Source organism: Rana temporaria, chromosome 1 (assembly GCF_905171775.1).
Source record: "Rana temporaria chromosome 1, aRanTem1.1, whole genome shotgun sequence".
Lineage (NCBI taxonomy): Eukaryota > Metazoa > Chordata > Amphibia > Anura > Ranidae > Rana > Rana temporaria.
The window spans coordinates 59,977,584-59,996,188 of NC_053489.1; the positions used below are offsets into that span (position 1 = coordinate 59,977,584).

The 18,605-nt window shown below is 46.0% G+C and overlaps 1 protein-coding gene across 1 annotated transcript in view; it reads right to left on the reverse strand.

Annotated features, from left to right (window-relative positions):
* The window catches only part of CPLANE1 (ciliogenesis and planar polarity effector 1), a 185,927-nt gene extending 168,598 nt beyond the window's left edge, over positions 1–17,329 (reverse strand). The window contains exons 1-3 of the mRNA XM_040338483.1: positions 17,170–17,329; positions 2,382–2,520; positions 2,171–2,294 (exon numbers count right to left, since the gene is read on the reverse strand). Coding sequence (XP_040194417.1) covers positions 2,171–2,294; positions 2,382–2,468 — 211 coding nt within the window. The 5' untranslated portion in view covers positions 2,469–2,520; positions 17,170–17,329. The remainder of the gene's footprint in view (positions 1–2,170; positions 2,295–2,381; positions 2,521–17,169) is intronic.
* Between the last annotated feature and the right edge of the window lie 1,276 nt (positions 17,330–18,605).

Consider the following 18,605-nt stretch of genomic DNA (forward strand, 5'->3'; position numbering starts at 1 on the left):
GTAAAAACTGAGGTACTCCTCCTATGGGAGGGGGTTATATAGGGAGGGGCATTTCCTGTTTGAGATTGCCAGTGTCTACACCTGAAGGTACTCCATATAACCATATAGTAATGAATGCCGCTCTGTGTCCCGTGATGTAACGATAAAGAAAGAAAGGTTTTTCTCCTGGATTTCAGCTCTAAAATATAAGCGCTTTTGTACTCTCCAGCGTTTTTGTCTAAAGCCTTTGCTCTGTTCCAGCGCTACAGCATCGGTGAGGCTCTACAGCATTCAACACTTTCAGGAGTGTCAAATGCCTCTGTCACCTGCCCTCTACATCAGTGTTGTGTCAAAGGATGTAATCACAGCAGCTGTCAGGGGTCATGATTTTCCGTGGATTTTTGTTCGAAGGGAGTTGGCCGTGAATTTGTTCTGCATACACACGGCAGGACTTTTTCAGCCAACTTTCACCAAATCCCAAGGTTTTTCAGCTCTTTACCACCACCCTTTGGGCAACTTCTGCTATTGTTGTCTGATCTTTAGCATTGGTTCTGAGAATGCGTGTTTGTGCTTTGGACTTCAGTCCGATGGACTTGTGTACACACGATCGCATTAGCCGACGTAGGACATTTGTTGGCAGAAAGTTTGTACAGTGAACATTTGTCCGATGAAAAACAAAAAAGTTTGACACACAATCGGATTGTCCGATCAAACAGGTCCGTCTGACATTTCTTGTCAAAAAGTCTGATCGTGTGTATGGGCCTTTACAGAAGCTGCATTCCTAGTACGAAGGTAAAGTAGGAGACACAGTCTTGAGGACAAGTGGCAACACTACCAAGGGAAATGCTCCAAGCAATATAAGAAGCTGAAATATCAGTTTTGGTGGCTCTTATCAGTAAATAATAGTAAATAAAGGACATTTAACCACTTCCCGACGGCCGCATGTATATGTACGTCCACAATATGGCACGCACAGGCAAATGGGCGTACATGTACGACCTTGCCTTTCCGCGGGTCGGGGGTCCGATCGGGACCCACCCCGCTACATGCGGCGGTCGGGTTCCCTCGGGGAGCGATCCAGGATGACGGCGCGGCTATTTGTTTATAGCCGCTCCGTCACGATCGCTCCCCGGAGCTGAAGAACGGGGAGAGCCGTGTGTAAACACGGCTTCCCCGTGCTTCACTGTGGCGGCGTATCGATCGAGTGATCCCTTATATAAGGGAGACTCGATCGATGACGTCAGTCCTACAGCCACACCCCCCTACAGTTGTAAACACACACTAGGTGTACTCTAACTCCTACAGCGCCCCCTGTGGTTAACTCCCAAACTGCAACTGTCATTTTCACAATAAACAATGCAATTTAAATGCATTTTTTGCTGTGAAAATGACAATGGTCCCAAAAATGTGTCAAAATTGTCCGAAGTGTCCGCCATAATGTCGCAGTCATGAAAAAAATCGCTGATCGCCGCCATTAGTAGTAAAAAAAAAAAAAAAATAATAAAAATGCAATAAAACTATCCCCTATTTTGTAAACGCTATAAATGTTGCGCAAACCAATCGATAAATGCCTATTGCAATTTTTTTTACCAAAAATCGGTCGAAGAATACGTATCGGCCTAAACTGAGGGAAAAAAAAAATTATATATGTTTTTGGGGGATATTTATTATAACAAAAAGTAAAAAATATTGCATTTTTTTCAAAATTGTCGCTTTATTTTTGTTTATAGCGCAAAAAATAAAAACCGCAGAGGTGATCAAATACCACCAAAAGAAAGCTCTATTTGTGGGGAAAAAAGGACGCCAATTTTGTTTGGGAGCCACGTCGCACAACCGCGCAATTGTCTGTTAAAGCGACGCAGTGCCGAATCGCAAAACCTGGCCTGGGCATTAAGCTGCCTAAAGGTCCGGGGCTTAAGTGGTTAAACACAGTCTGTTACTGTGTGATCTTTGTACTCAATAAATGCAGCGTTTTTTTTAACACTTCTGTGTTGTGGTAAAGCATGCAGCTTGCAAACCACGGTGTACTGTGTTGCAGTGCCATTTCTATTAAATGCACCCCAATACATTATTACAGTAGTGAGTAATGCACCTGCAATGCAGCGCACCACAACCCACATGCTTTAGAAAATAAACCATTACATTAATACGACACATAGTCTAAACCCCTCAAAAGAAGGGTCCTTTGTACCATTAGCAGATGTGGAAAGGGTCACAATGCTGCTTTTCTTAAGTAATGGCTTCTTCACGTTGCCTGAGCGCAGGCTGATCTCACGGATACGATTGTCGTCCACCAGGAAAACGGCTTCCTTTTCCTAAGAAAATAAAATGAAAAACTAAAAATTAAGATAATCACAATAGAAAACGAATAGGCCAAATATAAATATATATGGTGTACTGACCTGTCCCAGCCAGCAAAGCCTTGCACAGGGCTTCTTCCTCTTGATGCTAGTAGACAGCAGAACTTCGAGAGACACGTCCATGTTCATTAGCGCATGTCAGCAATCCCCCACAGACCAGGTTAACCCACAGCCACGGTTCCTGAGAAAATGACACAAAGTCGCACTATGTAAAAGTTTGAGAGATTTTGGGAAAAGCTTCATTGTTGCCTGTAGCGGCCTCTTGGCAGGTGGGCCTTGATGGCGAGAGGCCGCATATTTGCATACCTAAATGTAAACAAATGTAAATGTAAGCAATGTGCACTGTTACCAGCGCCTAACAAAAAGATTTCCGAACATGTGACCGCTATAACAGTCAATCACGGTAGGCACGTGATCATAAACCCCCTCCGCCTCCCAGCATCAAAAACCCCTAAAGGCCCAGGAAGCGCCAGCGTTAAGGGGTTAAATCCCGTCCGTACACAGGGAACGAATATCTTCCAAAATTAACAGATACAGTAGAAAACGGCCAACATTCAGCTCCCGGTGTACAGCTCCTTGTCTGACAGAAGCTGGTTGGGAGAACGAGCATGTTGGAAAACCAGCATCCATCAGCATCTCTTCAGTGCTTGCAGCCAATGGCTGCGAGCGCTGACTGGTGTGTTCTGGTGGGGAGAATAGCACAGTGGGGAGATCGCTGTACTAATATTGCATGGTTAGTACAGCGACATCCTCAGGTTTTTTTTTTTTGTTCTTCCCGTAATAGCAGTCACTTTTTAAAATCAGCACGGCCATGCAGGGCTTTACCCACACGGCCGCGTCATTCCCTCACACAGCTCTGTGTACGAATGAACTACAAGCCCCGACACCCTTTGCGGTTGTTGGCTTGTAGTCAAAGAATGTTAATTTATTTCTTCCTGTCAGTGTATCTTCCTGCCCGTACGGCATGTATGGGTACACTTTGAAAAAGTTTGGACACCCCTGCTGTAAAGCATTGCACCTGTAAACAGAAAATCACTGGTGCCATGCAGGTCTCCTTCAGATCTTTCCATAGATATATGGAAAGATCTGAAGGAGACCTGCATGGCACCAGTGATTTTCTGTTTACAGGTGCAATGCTTTACAGCAGGGGTGTCCAAACTTTTTTCAAAGAGGGCCATATTTGATTAAGTGAACATGCGTGAGGGCCAACCATTTTGCCTGACATTCTTTGAACCATTAAAATTCAGTCTAAGTGTGTTTGTCAGAGCACTAATACACTGCCCAACAAGAATTATCTCGCCTTTGTGGCTGTGTTTGGTGAAGAGATGAGCTTGGGCGTGTTATTTGTGTATATTTAGAGAGATATAGATATATATCCAAATTACCAAGGGGGCCACATTAAATAGGAACAAGGGCCGCAATCGGCCCACGGGCCAGACTTTGGACATGCCTGCTTTACAGGCTGCAAAAGAAAAATAAATAAATTTGCATTTATTATTTTTCTTCTAAAAGGTGAACTTATCTTTTAAAATCTTCACTTTACTACCACTTTAAGCTGCAAAGAAAATCAGACGGGGCTGTACACCTGTTGCAGCAATATCCTCCCACTGTCTCATTCAGCAGGCAGTACCATTGTCAAACACAACCCATTGAAGTTAAAGGGGCCACGCCACAACCACAAGCAATTCATGTTGGTGCAGCACAGTATTTACAGGGTTAAAACAGGTTGCTTCCTTACCGCCTGTCAAACGCCTCTAAAAATCAATCCGCTTCAGGGCACTTTTTAAGTGGGCAGCAAGATCTGCAGATCTAGGCTCAGCCTAACATAAGAACAGGTTCTGCAGTTTTAGTAGGCACTAAAACCAACAATTCCCAGGTAACATTTGTACTCTGATTACTGTTTATGTTATGTTACCACAGGAAAAGTTGCAAACATATTATTAACTTTGCTTTGAAACATAAAGCACCGACAAACTGCATAACTGTTTGAGGAGTAATCATGCAGTCATTACAACGAGGGCCAAAAGATCTTTCTTTCATACAATTTAAGGGCTTGTGTCAACGAGCTTTGATGAACAAATGCAGCATGTTTTAGAATTTTGTTTGAGAGATCTCTGAGATCATTCAATGCATGAGTGATCTGTGCTTGACCTACTGGAGGAAAAGCAAACAAAGGCCCACAGACACCGGTCCATTTTGTGCACTGCAATGATCTTCATATGTTGCTTCTAAACGGGTGGACACTTCCCTGTCTTTGTCACAGCAGTACATAGAAAAGAACTGAAATATACAGAATGTGGGGCCAGATTCACAAAGAGATACGACGGTGTATCTCCTGATACGCCGTGGTATCTCTGAGTTTCGTCGGTCGGATCTATGCGCCTGATTTATAGAATCAGGTTCCGCATTGAGATCTCCCTAAGATCCGACAGGTGTAAGTGACTTACACCATCGGATCTTAGGCTGCAATATCACGCTGTCCGCTAGGTGGCGCTTCCGTTTGTATACGCGAGGAGTATACAAATGAGGAGTTACGCCGATTCAGAAACGAACGACCGCCCGGCGCTTTTTTTTAACGTTGTTTGCATTCACCTTTTTCCGGCGTATAGTTACCCCTGGGTCTATGAGGCGCAGCCAATGTTAAGTATGGCCGTCGTTCCCGCGACAAAATTCGATTTTTTTACGTTGTTTGCGTAAGTCGTTCGCGAATACGGATGGACGTAATTTGCGTAAACGTCGAAAGCATGACGAGTTGCCAATGTCATTTGGAGCATGCGCACTGGGATTCATTCGCGGCCGGCGCATGCACAGTTCGTTCAGGGCGGGGACACGCATCATTTAAATGATACACACCCCCTACCCGCCGAATTTGAATTCCGCCGGGTAGTTTACGCTACGCCGCCGCAACTTTACAGGCAAGTGCTTTGTGAATACAGCACTTGCCTGAAAAACTTGCGGCGGCGGCGTAACGTAAATGAGTTGCGTTACGCCAGCAGAAAGATCCGCTGATCTTTCTGAATCTGGCCCATTGTCTTTAAAACCACTTGCCGACCTGCTCATGTACATTTACTGCGGCAGGTTGGCTCTCCTACGAACCAATGTACCTGTATGGCGGTCAGTCAAGAAGGATAGGGGGCGGGAGCAACGTGGACCCGTGATCGCTGTGTACAGAGGCAAAACGGGGAACTGCTTATGTAAACAAGGCGATTCCCAGTTCTGCCTAATGACACGTCGGAGATCTTCTGTTCCCAGAGATCGGGAACAGCGATCTCTGTCATGTCCCAGTGAGCCCATCCCCCCCTCAAGTCAGAACACACCTAGGGAACAGGTAACCCCTTGATTGCCCCCCGTAGTGTTAACCCTTCTCTGCCAGTGTCATTTTTATATTGAACGATGCATTTTTATAGCACTGATCAATGTAATAATGTGTTATTTGGGGTCAGATTTGTCTGCCACAATGTTGCAGTCCCGCTAAAAATCTCAGATCACCACCATTACCAGTAAAAAAAAAAAAAAAAGTCCCTAAATCTATCCCGTAGTTTGTAGATGCAATAACTTTTGCGCAAACCAATCAATATACACCTATTGTGATTTTGTGTTACCAAAAATATGTAGAATATATAAATCAGCCTAATCGGATGAATACATTTGATTTTTTATATTTTTTTGGGATATGTATTATAGCAGAAAGTAAAAGAAAATATATATTTTTTTTAAATTGTCAGTCGTTTTTTTAAATTGTTTATAGCGCAAAAAATAAAAACCGCAGATCAAATACCAGCAAAAGAAAGCTCTATTTGTGGGTAAAAAAGGATGCAATTTTGTGTAGGTACGGAGTCGCACGACCGCGCAATTGTCAGTTAAAGCGATGCAGTGCCGCATCGCAAAAAATGGCCTGGACATTACCCACTTAAGGACTATTTACGTAGACACAATGGCTCCTGTGGGCAGATGGACATACCTGTACATCTCTTTAAGATGCTCCACTGTGGGCGCGCGTGCCAAAAATATGTAGAAGAATACGTATCGGCCTAAACTGAGGGGGGGAAAAAAAAATTATATTTTTTTGGGGATATTTATTATAGCAAAAAAATATTGCATTTTTTTCAAAACTGTCGCTCTATTTTTGTTTATAGCGCCAGAAAACGCAGAGGTGATCAAATACCACCAAAAGAAAGCTCTATTTGTGGGAAAAAAAAGACGTCAATTGTCAGTTAAAGCGACGCAAAAAGTGCTCTGGTCTTTGGCCATTCAAATAGATTCAGCATGGGACAATGTATGCAAGCTGAACTGTGGGGTTGTGTCAAATTTAACCATGCAGCGGGCACTGCATGGGTTAAATGTTTTGTATAGGAGGATTAAAATAAATGCACATGCTTACCTCTCTCCCCTAACAGCCTGTGCTCCTAGCTAATCACTGCTAATCACTAAAACTCAAGGATGTTGGGGACCTAGATAATGCTAGAGAGCTTGCAGCAGAGAAGAGAAGTGGCTTTGGGGGACCAATCGTGCAGCTGAGAAAAAGCCTATAAGAGGGAGGATTAAGGTAAACATTTATTCCAGCCCCAATAGACAAAATAGACATTTAGCATATGTGTCTAGGGAGCAATGCGTAGTTATGTTTGACAGCAGAAGAGATTTAAAGTGGTTGTAAAGCCACTATAGTAGAATCATATCACCCCCTCTGGTAAATAACGATATGTGTCAGTGTCTGTGCTATATAAAAAAAAATGCTAATTTCTACCTTTTTTCAGAGCATCTCCTGGCGTTCACGTGACCGGCCGCCTCTTTCCTCTCCCAGGCTGACAGCTACAACAGGAGGCGCTGAGAACTCCCACTGATGTCAGCCAGGAAGGAGAGAGAGTCGAGGGGACACGTGAGCCCCCCTCCCTCCCCCTTGGTTACACTCCCCCACCCCCTGTCCCTCTTCTCTCCCCCCCCCCCCTTTTCACTGTCCCAGGCTTTCACGTGGTGCCCTTGACCCATGAGTTATCCTTTCCTTTCCATGCATGCATTAAATGTTTTAAACATTATAATTTTACCAGAGAGTGGTATACATTCCCCCTCGTTCACCGGCAGGGGGTCTTCTTGTGAGCCTTTGGTTGTCTATGGCCTTAACCCGGTGAGCAGACTTGTGCTACTGACAATGGCTGTATACAATCTGTTTACATATGATGTATGTTTATGTATTTTTTGTTATTTATGTTCTGCTAGTCATTGTATTGTATTATCCACTACACAGATAATTCTCCTCAAGAAGCGATTTGCCTGCGAAACCGGCAGAGGTTTTCTTGGCCATTCTCCACTGCAACAGACACCTTACTCCAGGGTTTGACAAATTTGCTTGGAATCTAAAAGCCAGCTAAAAAAGTTAGGAGCCAGAAAACGCACCCCGTCCCGATGAGCTTGCGCACGTGAGCAGCGCCCGCATATGTAAACGGTATTCAAACCACAAATGCGAGGTATCACTGCGATTGGTAGAGCGAGAGCAATAATTCTAGTCCTAGACCTCCTCTGTAACTCAAAACATGCAACCTGTAGATTTTTTTAAACGTCGCCTATGAAGATTTTAAAGGGTAAAAGTTTGTCGGCATTCCACGAGCGGACGCAATTTTGAAGCGTGACATGTTGGGTATGAATTTACTCGGCGTAACATTATCTTTCATAATATAAAAAAAAATGGGGATAACTTTACTGTTGTCTTATTTTTTTAATTAAAAAAAGTGTAATTTTTTCCCAAAAAAGTGCGCTTGTAAGACCGCTGCGCAAATACGGCGTGACAGAAAGTATTGCAACGATCGCCATTTTATTCTCTAGGGTGTTAGGATAAAAAATATATATAATGTTTGGGGGTTCTAATTAGAGGGAAGAAGATGGCAGTGAAAATAGTGAAAAAGGACATTAGAATTGCTGTTTAAAGCGGGGGTTCACCCTATAAAAAAAAAAAATATATATGTTTCCTCTAGCATAAAATGAGGCATAGTAGCGCGAGCTACAGTATGCATGTATTTATTTGTTTTGCCCCGTACTCACTGAGCAATCGTATATTGAAGATTTCGACTCCCCGCGGGGAATGGGCGTTCCTATCCAGAGGGAAGGTGATTGACGGCCGGCTCTGGCACGTCACGCTTCTCCGGAAATAGCCGAAATAGGACTTGGCGCTTCACAGACTATGCGCAGGCGCCGTATAGCGCCGTGAAGAGCCGAGACCTACTCCGGCTGTCTTAGGGGAGCGTAACGTGCCAGAGCCGGCCGTCAACAACAACTACAAAAAAAAAAAAAAAAAAATTATTTTGCCCACCTTCCAAGCCAAGTCGCCAGGAGGCTATTTCTAGTCGCCATGGCGACCGGGATTTGTCGAGCCCTGCCTTACAGGGTGACCCGTTAGTAACAACTGCTGTATTCAATGTGGGGTCTGGCTCATGTGTTTTTAATTGTGTATAGTTTTATGTGTAATAAATCATTTTTTACGAAATCATGCGTTTGTCATCAGTACCAAGAAAGTCCACCAAAATACCCCCTTTTTCTAGGTGATCGTTATTGGTTCAGGCGGTACTAGCAGCCGCCACCATACCATTACCTGGTTGAATTCCTCTATATGTTATTTGCATGATAGTACGGTTTTATTTTATTTTATTATTAACCAATTTCACTTGAGGCTATGCTCAAATTCTGTCATGTTCTGATATAAGATAAAAATCGTCATCTTTCTTATATAGCACAGACACTGGGACACATTGTTATTTACCAAAGGGGATGGCATATACTATATTTATTATTGCAACAGGTGGGGAGCAAGGCAGCACTGTCATGAGCTGACAGGCAGGGAGGTAGGGGGGAGGAGGACAGAGGAGAGCACCGGATGACGGAGGTGCGTAAACTGACAACGTTGTCAGGGCTCAGCAGCCATGATACACTGTGATCAGTTTACAGTGGAGGGAGCAGAACCAGGCAGGACCAGCCAGGTATTTTAGGTTAAACATGGGGCCATATTACAAAGCACAGGCACTGTGCTGTATACTGTGCTTTAACCACTTTAGCCATTTTTTGCAATACGGCACTGCATCACTTTAACTGACAATTGCGCGGTGGTGCAAAACTGTACCCAAACAAAATTGACGTCCTTTTTTCCCACAAATAGAGCTTTCTTTTGGGGGGTAATTGAACACCTCTGCGGTTTTTATTTTTTGCTCTATAAACAAAAAAAGAGCGACAATTTTGAAAAAATATATATATTTTTTAGTTTTTGCTATAATATACATACAATTTTAAAAAATAACAAAATTCTTCATCCGTTTAGGTCGATATGTATTCTTCTACATATTTTTGGTAAAAAAAAAAAATGCAATAAGCGTATATTAATTGGTTTGCGCAAAAGTTATAGGGGCAGATCCACGTACCTTTGCGCCGGGCACAGCGTATGCAAGATACACTACGCCACCTAAACTTATTTATTTTATTTTGAATCCTCAAAGAATTTGCGCCGTAAGTTAGGGCGGCGTAGTGTATCTCTGGCGGCGTAAGGGCGCGGAATTTAAATGGATGTAATGGGGGCATGTTTTATGTAAATACGTTGTGACCCGGCGTAAACAATGTTTTTTTTTAACTGCGCATGCGCCGTCCGTGGGGGTATCCCAGTGCGCATGCTCGAAATTTAACCTGGAACCAGCCAATGCTTACGACGGTGACGTCATTCTACGCAAATTCCTATTCGCGAACGACTTACGCAAACGACGTAAAAAATTCAAAATTTGACGCGGGAAAGACGGCCATACTTAACATTGAGTACGCCTCATAATAGCAGCTTTAACTATACGCCGGAAAAAGCCGAACGCAAACGACGTAAAAACAATGCGCCGGACGTAAGTTTGTGGATCGGCGTAAATAGCTAATTTGCATACTCGATGCGGAATTCGACGGAAACACCACCTAGCGACCGCCGAAAAATTGCAGTTTAGATTCGACGGCGTACTAAGACGTACGCCTGTCGGATCTAGCCGAGATGCCGTCGTATCTTGTTTTGTGGATACAAAACAAAGATACGACTCGCAAAATTTGAAATTACGCGGCGTATCAAGAGATACGCCAGCGTCATTTCTTTGTGGATCTGCCCCATAGTAACTACAAAATAGGGGATAGAATTATGGCAATTTTTTTTACTAGTAATGGCGGCGATCAGCAATTTTTATCGGGACTGCGACATTGCGGTGGACATTTCGGACACTTTTGAAATTTATACAGCGATCAGCGCTAAAAATAGCAACTGATTCTTGTATAAATGTCACTGGCGGGGAAGGAGATAACACTATTAAGGCAATCAAGGCATTAAACATGTTCCCTCAGTGTGTGTTCTAACTTTGGGGGGATGGGAGTGACTAGAGGAGACAACATATCGCTGTTCCTAACAAATAGGAACACACGATCTGTCTCTCCTCTCCTGACAGAACGGGGATTTGTGTTTACACATACAGATCCCTGTTCTGTCTCTCGTGCCCACGATCACGGGTGGCCAGCGGCCATTGCGACCGCCAGCTACACGCATAGGGTACTCCTGCTAAGGCTCTTAAAAGGAGCCAACGTACCTGTACGCCGTTTTGTGCAGGGCTGCTATCGTATATGTACATGTACATTTTTTTAGGGTAACAAATGCTTTCAGTCCAACGCCAAACATTTTGTGTTGGATCGAGCAGGGTAGGCTTAGAGTCTCTCTCAGATTTTTGTCTTTGCTTCTAACCAGAAGATTTCGCCTCACGGTGGAAAGGTTAGAGCCCTTCTGGAAAGGTGTTGTATTGCTGTAGAAGGGCAAAACCACTCCACAGGGGAAACGTCAGGTTGTTGGGAAACCACTACATCCCAAGGGCATGTGCAAAGGGAGAGATGTGAATATCGATAAGTTGTAACCAATGACAGTGTTACTAGATACACATTGTTGACATTCACATGTCACCCCTGAGCAGCGGCGGTGTACAACAGTGTCCATGTATGCCACAAATCAATGTTTGGTGTGACTACCAACCAGCATCAGTTCTTACACTTGCATATTTTGTATTTCAAAATCCCCCTTCAGCTCAAAAAAAAATGTCGTTCGTATGCTGGATGTAATCTTAGAATTTTTTTTTTTAGGGTGAACCCCCGCTTTAAGTGCCCAGTAAGCAAGTGGTTAAAGAGACTTTGTAAGGCTTGGTTTACACATGCTGCAGTTTCTACCACCCCTCTGAAAAGTGACCCACCTTCAGAAGTTAGTAGAGCAGCATCTTCCAGGGCTTCAGGAGATGATACTGCTGCCTACTGAATGCTTTTTTCTTTTTTTTGAGCTGAAGGGGGATTTTGAAATACAAAATATGCAAGTGTAAGAACTGATGCTGGTTGGTAGTCACACCAAACATTGATTTGTGGCATACATGGACACTGTTGTACACCGCCGCTGCTCAGGGGTGACATGTGAATGTCAACAATGTGTATCTAGTAACACTGTCATTGGTTACAACTTATCGATATTCACATCTCTCCCTTTGCACATGCCCTTGGGATGTAGTGGTTTCCCAACAACCTGACGTTTCCCCTGTGGAGTGGTTTTGCCCTTCTACAGCAATACAACACCTTTCCAGAAGGGCTCTAACCTTTCCACCGTGAGGCGAAATCTTCTGGTTAGAAGCAAAGACAAAAATCTAAGAGAGACTCTAAGCCTACCCTGCTCTATCCAACACAAAATGTTTGGCGTTTGACTGAAAGCATTTGTTACCCCAACAAAAAAAAATTGATTGTGTTACACACGACCAGCCATGTCCGATGAAAACGGTCCGCGGACACACCATCAGACCAAATTCCCCGCTGACAGAAAACGCGGTGACGTGGCGGCGACGATGACGCAGCGACGTGCGCGAACCCGGAAGTTCAATGCATGCACAGAATTTCGGGCCAGCGGACATGTCCGATGAGTCGTACTGACCATCGGACATGTCCGACGGACAGCTTTCCAGCGGACATGTTTCTTAGCATGCTGAGAAACTTTTGTCCGCTGGAAACCTGTCCGCTAGGTCGGAAAATTGTCCGGTCGGCCTTACACACGGTCGGACATGTCCGCGGAAACTGGTCCAACGGACCAGTTTCAGCGGACATGTTCGGTCGTGTGTAGGGGTGCAACGGATCAAAAAACTCACGGTTCGGATCGTTCCTCGGATCAGGAGTCACGGATCGGATCATTTTTCGGATCGGCAAAAAAATTAAAAAATCTCCCCCACTGTAATATCCACATCTCCTCCCCCCCCCCCCCACCAACTATAGTACCCCCTCGGTGCAGACATCCCCCCTCCTCTTAGTACAGTGACCCCTCTCTCAGTACAGTACAGTGACCCCTCTCTCAGTCAGTACAGTGACCCCTCTCTCAGTCAGTACAGTGACCCCTCTCTCAGTCAGTACAGTGACCCCATTCTCTGTCAGTACAGTGACCCCATTCTCTGTCAGTACAGTGACCCCATTCTCTGTCAGTACAGTGACCCCATTCTCTGTCAGTACAGTGACCTCCTTCCCCCACCAGCTAGTACCGACAGACTAGCGGCGTGTCCCACGAGTGCGGGCTCCTCCTCTGTGGGTGTAAACAGAGGAGGGCCGCCGCCGGGTGTACCAAGATGGCCGCGGCTCCGGAGCTAGGCCGAAGCCGCGGCCTTTCCTAATGTTACGGCGGCGGCTCCGGAGCTAGGCCGAAGCCGCGGCCTTTCCTAGCGTTATCCTAGAGCTAGGCCGAAGCCGCGGCCATAACATTAGGAAAGGCCGCGGCTTCGGCCTAGCTCCGGAGCCGCCGCCATAACATTAGGAAAGGCCGCGGCTTTGGCCTAGCTCCGGAGCCGCCGCCATAACATTAGGAAAGGCCGCGGCTTCGGCCTAGCTCCGGAGCCGTGGCAATCCGCGGATCACAGTGTGTTCCGATCCGAAGGGGGTGACCCGTTCGGATCACGGATCAACTGTGATCCGTTGCACCCCTAGTCGTGTGTACAAGGCCTTAGAATTTTTTTTTTAGGGTGAACCCCCGCTTTAAACCCCCCTCCTTCCCAGACAATTTTCAGCTTTCAACGCTGATGCAGTTTGAATGACAATTGCACGGTCATGCAACACTGTACCCAAATAAAAATGTTATCCTTTTTTTCACACAAATAGAGCTTTGTTTTAATGGTATATTTAATCACCACTGGGGTTTTTATTTTTTGCTAAACAAACAAAAATAGATAGAAAATGTTGTTATAATTTTTCTCCTTCATTGATATGCGCTGATAAGGCAGCATTGATAGGCTGCACTGGTGGGCACTGATGAGTGACAATGATGGGCAGCACTGTTGATGAGGCATTGATAGGTGGCGCTGTGGACACTGGTAGGTGGCGCTGGTGGGCATTGGTAGGTGGCACACAGGGGGGCAGATGAGCTGGCAGCAGCTCTCCCTGATCAGGACCGATGTCCCTCTGTCAGCTGCCGGTGATCAGATTTTTTTTTTCTCCTCATGCAGCGCGAGGAGAAAAACTAGCCGATTACTTGCTCTGCTTACATCACATGATCAGCTGTCATTGGCTGACAGCTGATCACGTGGTAAGGTGTCTGAATTTGACCCCTTACTCCGATCTGTGATCCCAGCGAGTCTAAGGCTCGATTCACACCTATGCATGTTGCTTTTGAGCGTTTTTGCTGTGCTTTCTGCGTTTTTTTTTACGTGCGTTTTTACCGCAATTTGCGTTTGTTTTTTTTTGAGACAGTAATTTTTTTTTTTTTTACATTTCCTTTAACAACCAGCTATAAACAGGTTGAAAAAAACCCGCAAATCGCGGCAAAATGCGTTTTGGATGCAGGTCCATTGAATTCTATTGCATGCAAAATGCTGCTTTTTGCTGGAAAAAAAGTCTCTGACCCTTTCCAAAAACGCAGAGGCACAAAAAAGCATTGATGTGAACATGTTCCATAGGAAACCATGTTAAAAAATTTCCTTGCATTTCTGCAAAATGCACCAAAAAAAGCATTAGTGTGAATGGAGCCTCAGACTCGCTGATCACAGAGCGAACAGCGCGCGTGCAGGCCGCTCGAGCACGGGAGGACGTCTATTGACAGCCTCCCGGCAAAGTAGGTCAGCGATTTAGCCGTCATTCGCTATAGCGCGGATGTGAAGTGGTTAAAAAAAAAAAAACTACTTCTAAGGCCTCGTACACACGACCAGACATGTCCGATGAAAACGGTCCGCGGACCGTTTTCATTGGACATGTCTGCTGGGTGATTTTGGTCTGATGTGTGTACACACCATCAGACCTAATTCCCCGCGGACAGGATACGCGGTGACGTGGTGGCGACGTGCGCGAACCCGGAAGTTCAATGCTTCCACGCATGCGTCGAATCACTTTGACGCATGCACGGGATTTCGGGCCAGCGGACATGTCCGATGAGTCGTACTGACCAGCGGACATGTCCGATGGACAGGCTTCCAGCGGACAAGTTTCTTAGCATGCTAAGAAACTTTTGTCCGCTGGAAACCTGTCCGCTAGGCCGGAAAACTGTCCGGTAGGCCCTACACACGGTCGGACATGTCCGCGGAAACTGGTCCGACGGACCAGTTTCAGCGGACATGTTCGGTCGTGTGTACAAGGCCTTAGGGTCCCTTGACCCCCTTGTACAGCTGTAACATGCATTGGTGCAAAGCACTGCCACCTCAGTGAACTTAACCCTGACCGTACCCATATATGCGGCCTGACCAAAGTGAAAAAAATGGTTGCTTTTATATCATTTTCTTCCCACAAATAGAGCTTTCTTCTGGTGGTATTTGATCACCTCTGTGGTTTTTATATTTTTCTAAACAAATAAAAAAAAAGACAGAAAATGTTGAAAACATTTTTTTCTTTTGTTTCTGTTATAACATTTTGTAAATAAGTACGTTTTCTCCTTCACTGATGAGCACTGATATGCAGGTGGCACCAATATGCAGCACTTATGGGCATTGATAGGCAGCAAGGATGGGCACTTATAGGTGGCACTGATGGGCATCCCTGGTGGCATTGGCAAGCATTGTGGATGAGAACAGATTGGCAGCTGCCTGGGCACTGATTGGCATTTCCCTAGTGGTCTAGGGTGGCATACCTGGTGGTCCAGTGTGTGTGCCCATCCCTGGTGATCCTGGCTGCATCCTGGCGGTCATACGAGGGGGGGGGGCTGCGCTAATAAACAATCAGCTCAGACCCCCCCCCCCCTGTCAGGAGAGCAGCCGATCGGCTCTCCTCTACTCGTGTCTGTCAGATGCGAGTGAGGAAAAGCCAATCCACGGCTCTTCCGGTTTACATCGTGATCAGCCATGATTGGACACGGCTGATCGCATGGTAAAGAGCCACCGTCAGAGGCTCTTTGCCGGGATCAGTGTGTCAGACTGACGCACCGCACCACCAATCGCCGCGATGCACGCCCGGCTGTTATCCTGCTGGACGTTATACGAGCCCAGTCAGGATAACTGAACCACCGCCCGGCCGGCATTCTGCTATAGGCCGGGCAGGAAGTGGTTAAAGCGGGGGTTCTCCCTAAAAAAAAAAAAAATTTTCTAGCATGTCATTCAGCATAGTAGCGTGAGCTACAGTATGCCTTTATATATTTTTTTGGCGCCGTACTCACTGTTTAATCGCGTAGTATACTTTCAGGGGAATGGGCGTTCCTATGCAGAGGGCTCGTGATTGACGGCCGGCTATGGCGAGTCACGCTTCACGGAAATAGCCGAAATAGGTGTTTGCTCTTCGCGGCGCCTGCGCAGTCAGCTCCGATGTCTGTGCGCAGGCGCCGTATAGCGCCGTGAAGAGCCGAGACCTACTCCGGCTATTTTCGTGAAGCGTGACGCGCCATAGCCGGCCGGCAATCACGAGCCCTCTGAATAGGAACGCCCATTCCCCGCGGGGAGTCTGAAACTTTACTACGCGATTAAACAGTGAGTACGGCGCCAAAAAAAAATATAAAGGCATACTGTAGCTCGCGCTACTATGCTGAATGACATGCTAGAAAGTTTTTAGGGTGAAACACTGCTTTAAGAAGTTGTTATGGGTTAAGTTCCGCTTTAAATACCTCCAAAAGAAAACTATTTGTGTGAAAAAAAAAATGATACAAAATTTGCATGACCACGCAATTGTCATTCAAAGTGCGATGGTGCTGAAAAGTGAAAACTGGCCTGGGCAGGAAGGGGGTGAAAGTTTCCGGTATGGAAAGTGGTTAAAAAAAAGTATTAACGATTGTTGTGGAGAGGCAGGTTTTTATTGCGGTCTGTGACCCCCCTTAAGTGTTATTAGTTCCAGTCACAGATGGTGAAAGAGAGTCACAAGTTTTGGGTTGTCACCTGAACAGGAATAGAGGGGGAAATCTTCCGATGGGGACACCCCCAGGATATCCTCACTTTGTAGGGATTTCCCCTCACTTTCTGTTTTGGTTTAGAGACAGGAAGCAAAGGGAAATCTCCCTTTGGGGAAACAGATAGCAATATATATATATATATATATATATATTGCCATCTGTGAGATTTCCCTTTGCTTCCTGTCTCTAAACCAAAACACATTTTATATATATATATATATATATATATATATATATATATATATATATATATATATATTCCCTTTAGTTCTCTTATAACATTATGTAGAGTGTGATGGAGGTTGGAGGGATGACGTCACGTCCGGTGTACCCCTCTGTGAAGAGAAGGGGGTCCTCCCACACACAATACATTCCGCCGTTCTATGTACAGCGGAGGAGCACAAGTCCCAGCAGCGCGGTGTGATGAATAATACCCCCTCCCCCAGTCTGTGTATATACAGAGCAGGCTCGTCCTACCTCCCACCGGACACGGTGCTCACCTGAGCCGGTCCTCCTCGCTCTCCGTTCCCCAAGCCGCTCTCATACCTCCCCCCCTCTATCCTGACAGGAAGCCCGGGAATCAGGGCGGCAAGAGCGGCCACTAACGGGAGACACTGAGGGAGAAGGAGGCCCCGCCCCTTGGATACGGCGCAGACCCGCCCACACACGGGAGAATCCGGCCCCCTCTAGGCAGAACACGCCCACTCCACAGACGGAGACGATCTGACCCACTTTGACAGAACAGCCCCGCCCACAGGCTACAGAGGTTTGGCTCTGTGTGTGCCCGGGGCCCGCCCCCTATGCTGGATTAGCACACTATACTTTTATTTTTATTTTTTTAATCACCACAATGGCGTAAACTAGTCTCATTGGCCCGGATTCAGGTAGATTTGCGCATAAATTACGGAGGCACAGGGCAACGATTTTGCCCTGCGCCCCCGCAAATTTGCGCAGCTGCCCTCGATTCACGGAGCAGCAGCTCCGTAAATTGCGAGGGCGTAAGCGCACGCAATTTAAATGATCCCGCAGGGGGCGGGAATCATTTAAATTAGGCGCGTTCCCGCGCCGATCGTAAAGCGCATGCGCCGTCGGGAAACTTTCCCGACGTGCATTGCGGCAAATGACGTTGCAAGGACGTAATTTGCTTCAAAGTGAACGTGAATGCCGTCCAGCGCCATTCACGAATCACTTACGCAAACAACGTGAAATTCAAATTTCGCGACACGGGAACGGCGGGTATACTTTAGCATTGGCTGCCCCTACTATTAGAAGAGGCAGCCTTACGCTAAAGACGCCGTACGGAAACTCCGTACCTTGTGTACGCAGGGCCCGCGCAACATTGTGAATCGGTGTTAGTATGCAATTTGCATACTATACACTGAGCACAATGGGAGCGCCCCCTAGCGGTCATCACAAGAATGCAGCCTAAAATCTGCGTGGCATAAGAGCCTTATGCCACGCAGATTTTAGGCTGCAGTCTGCGTTACGATGTTCCTGAATCAAGAGCATTCGTAACGCCGGCGCAAGCAAGCAATTGCGCTGCGTAACTATGGTTACGCAGGCGCAATTGCTCTCTGAATCCGGGCCATTGATATCCATTCCTTTGCCCTGGTTCATCATACTAAGATCCCTTTCACACGTGTGTGAATTCTCCTGCGACTTGGGACTGCAAAGTCGCATGACAAGTCCTACCCCATGATTTCTAATTAGTACCATTCATATCTGTGCGACTTCAAGTCTAAGCGACTTCATAGTAGTCCCTGCAAAAATGAATGGCTCCAATCGCACCGAACAGACAGCGCATATGATGTGCGCAGGAATGCGGTGCGATTCCTGCACAAATGACATGCCAGCACAAGTGTGAACCCAGGCTTTCACTTGCTTTGTACAGCATTTAACCACTTTCCGCCCGA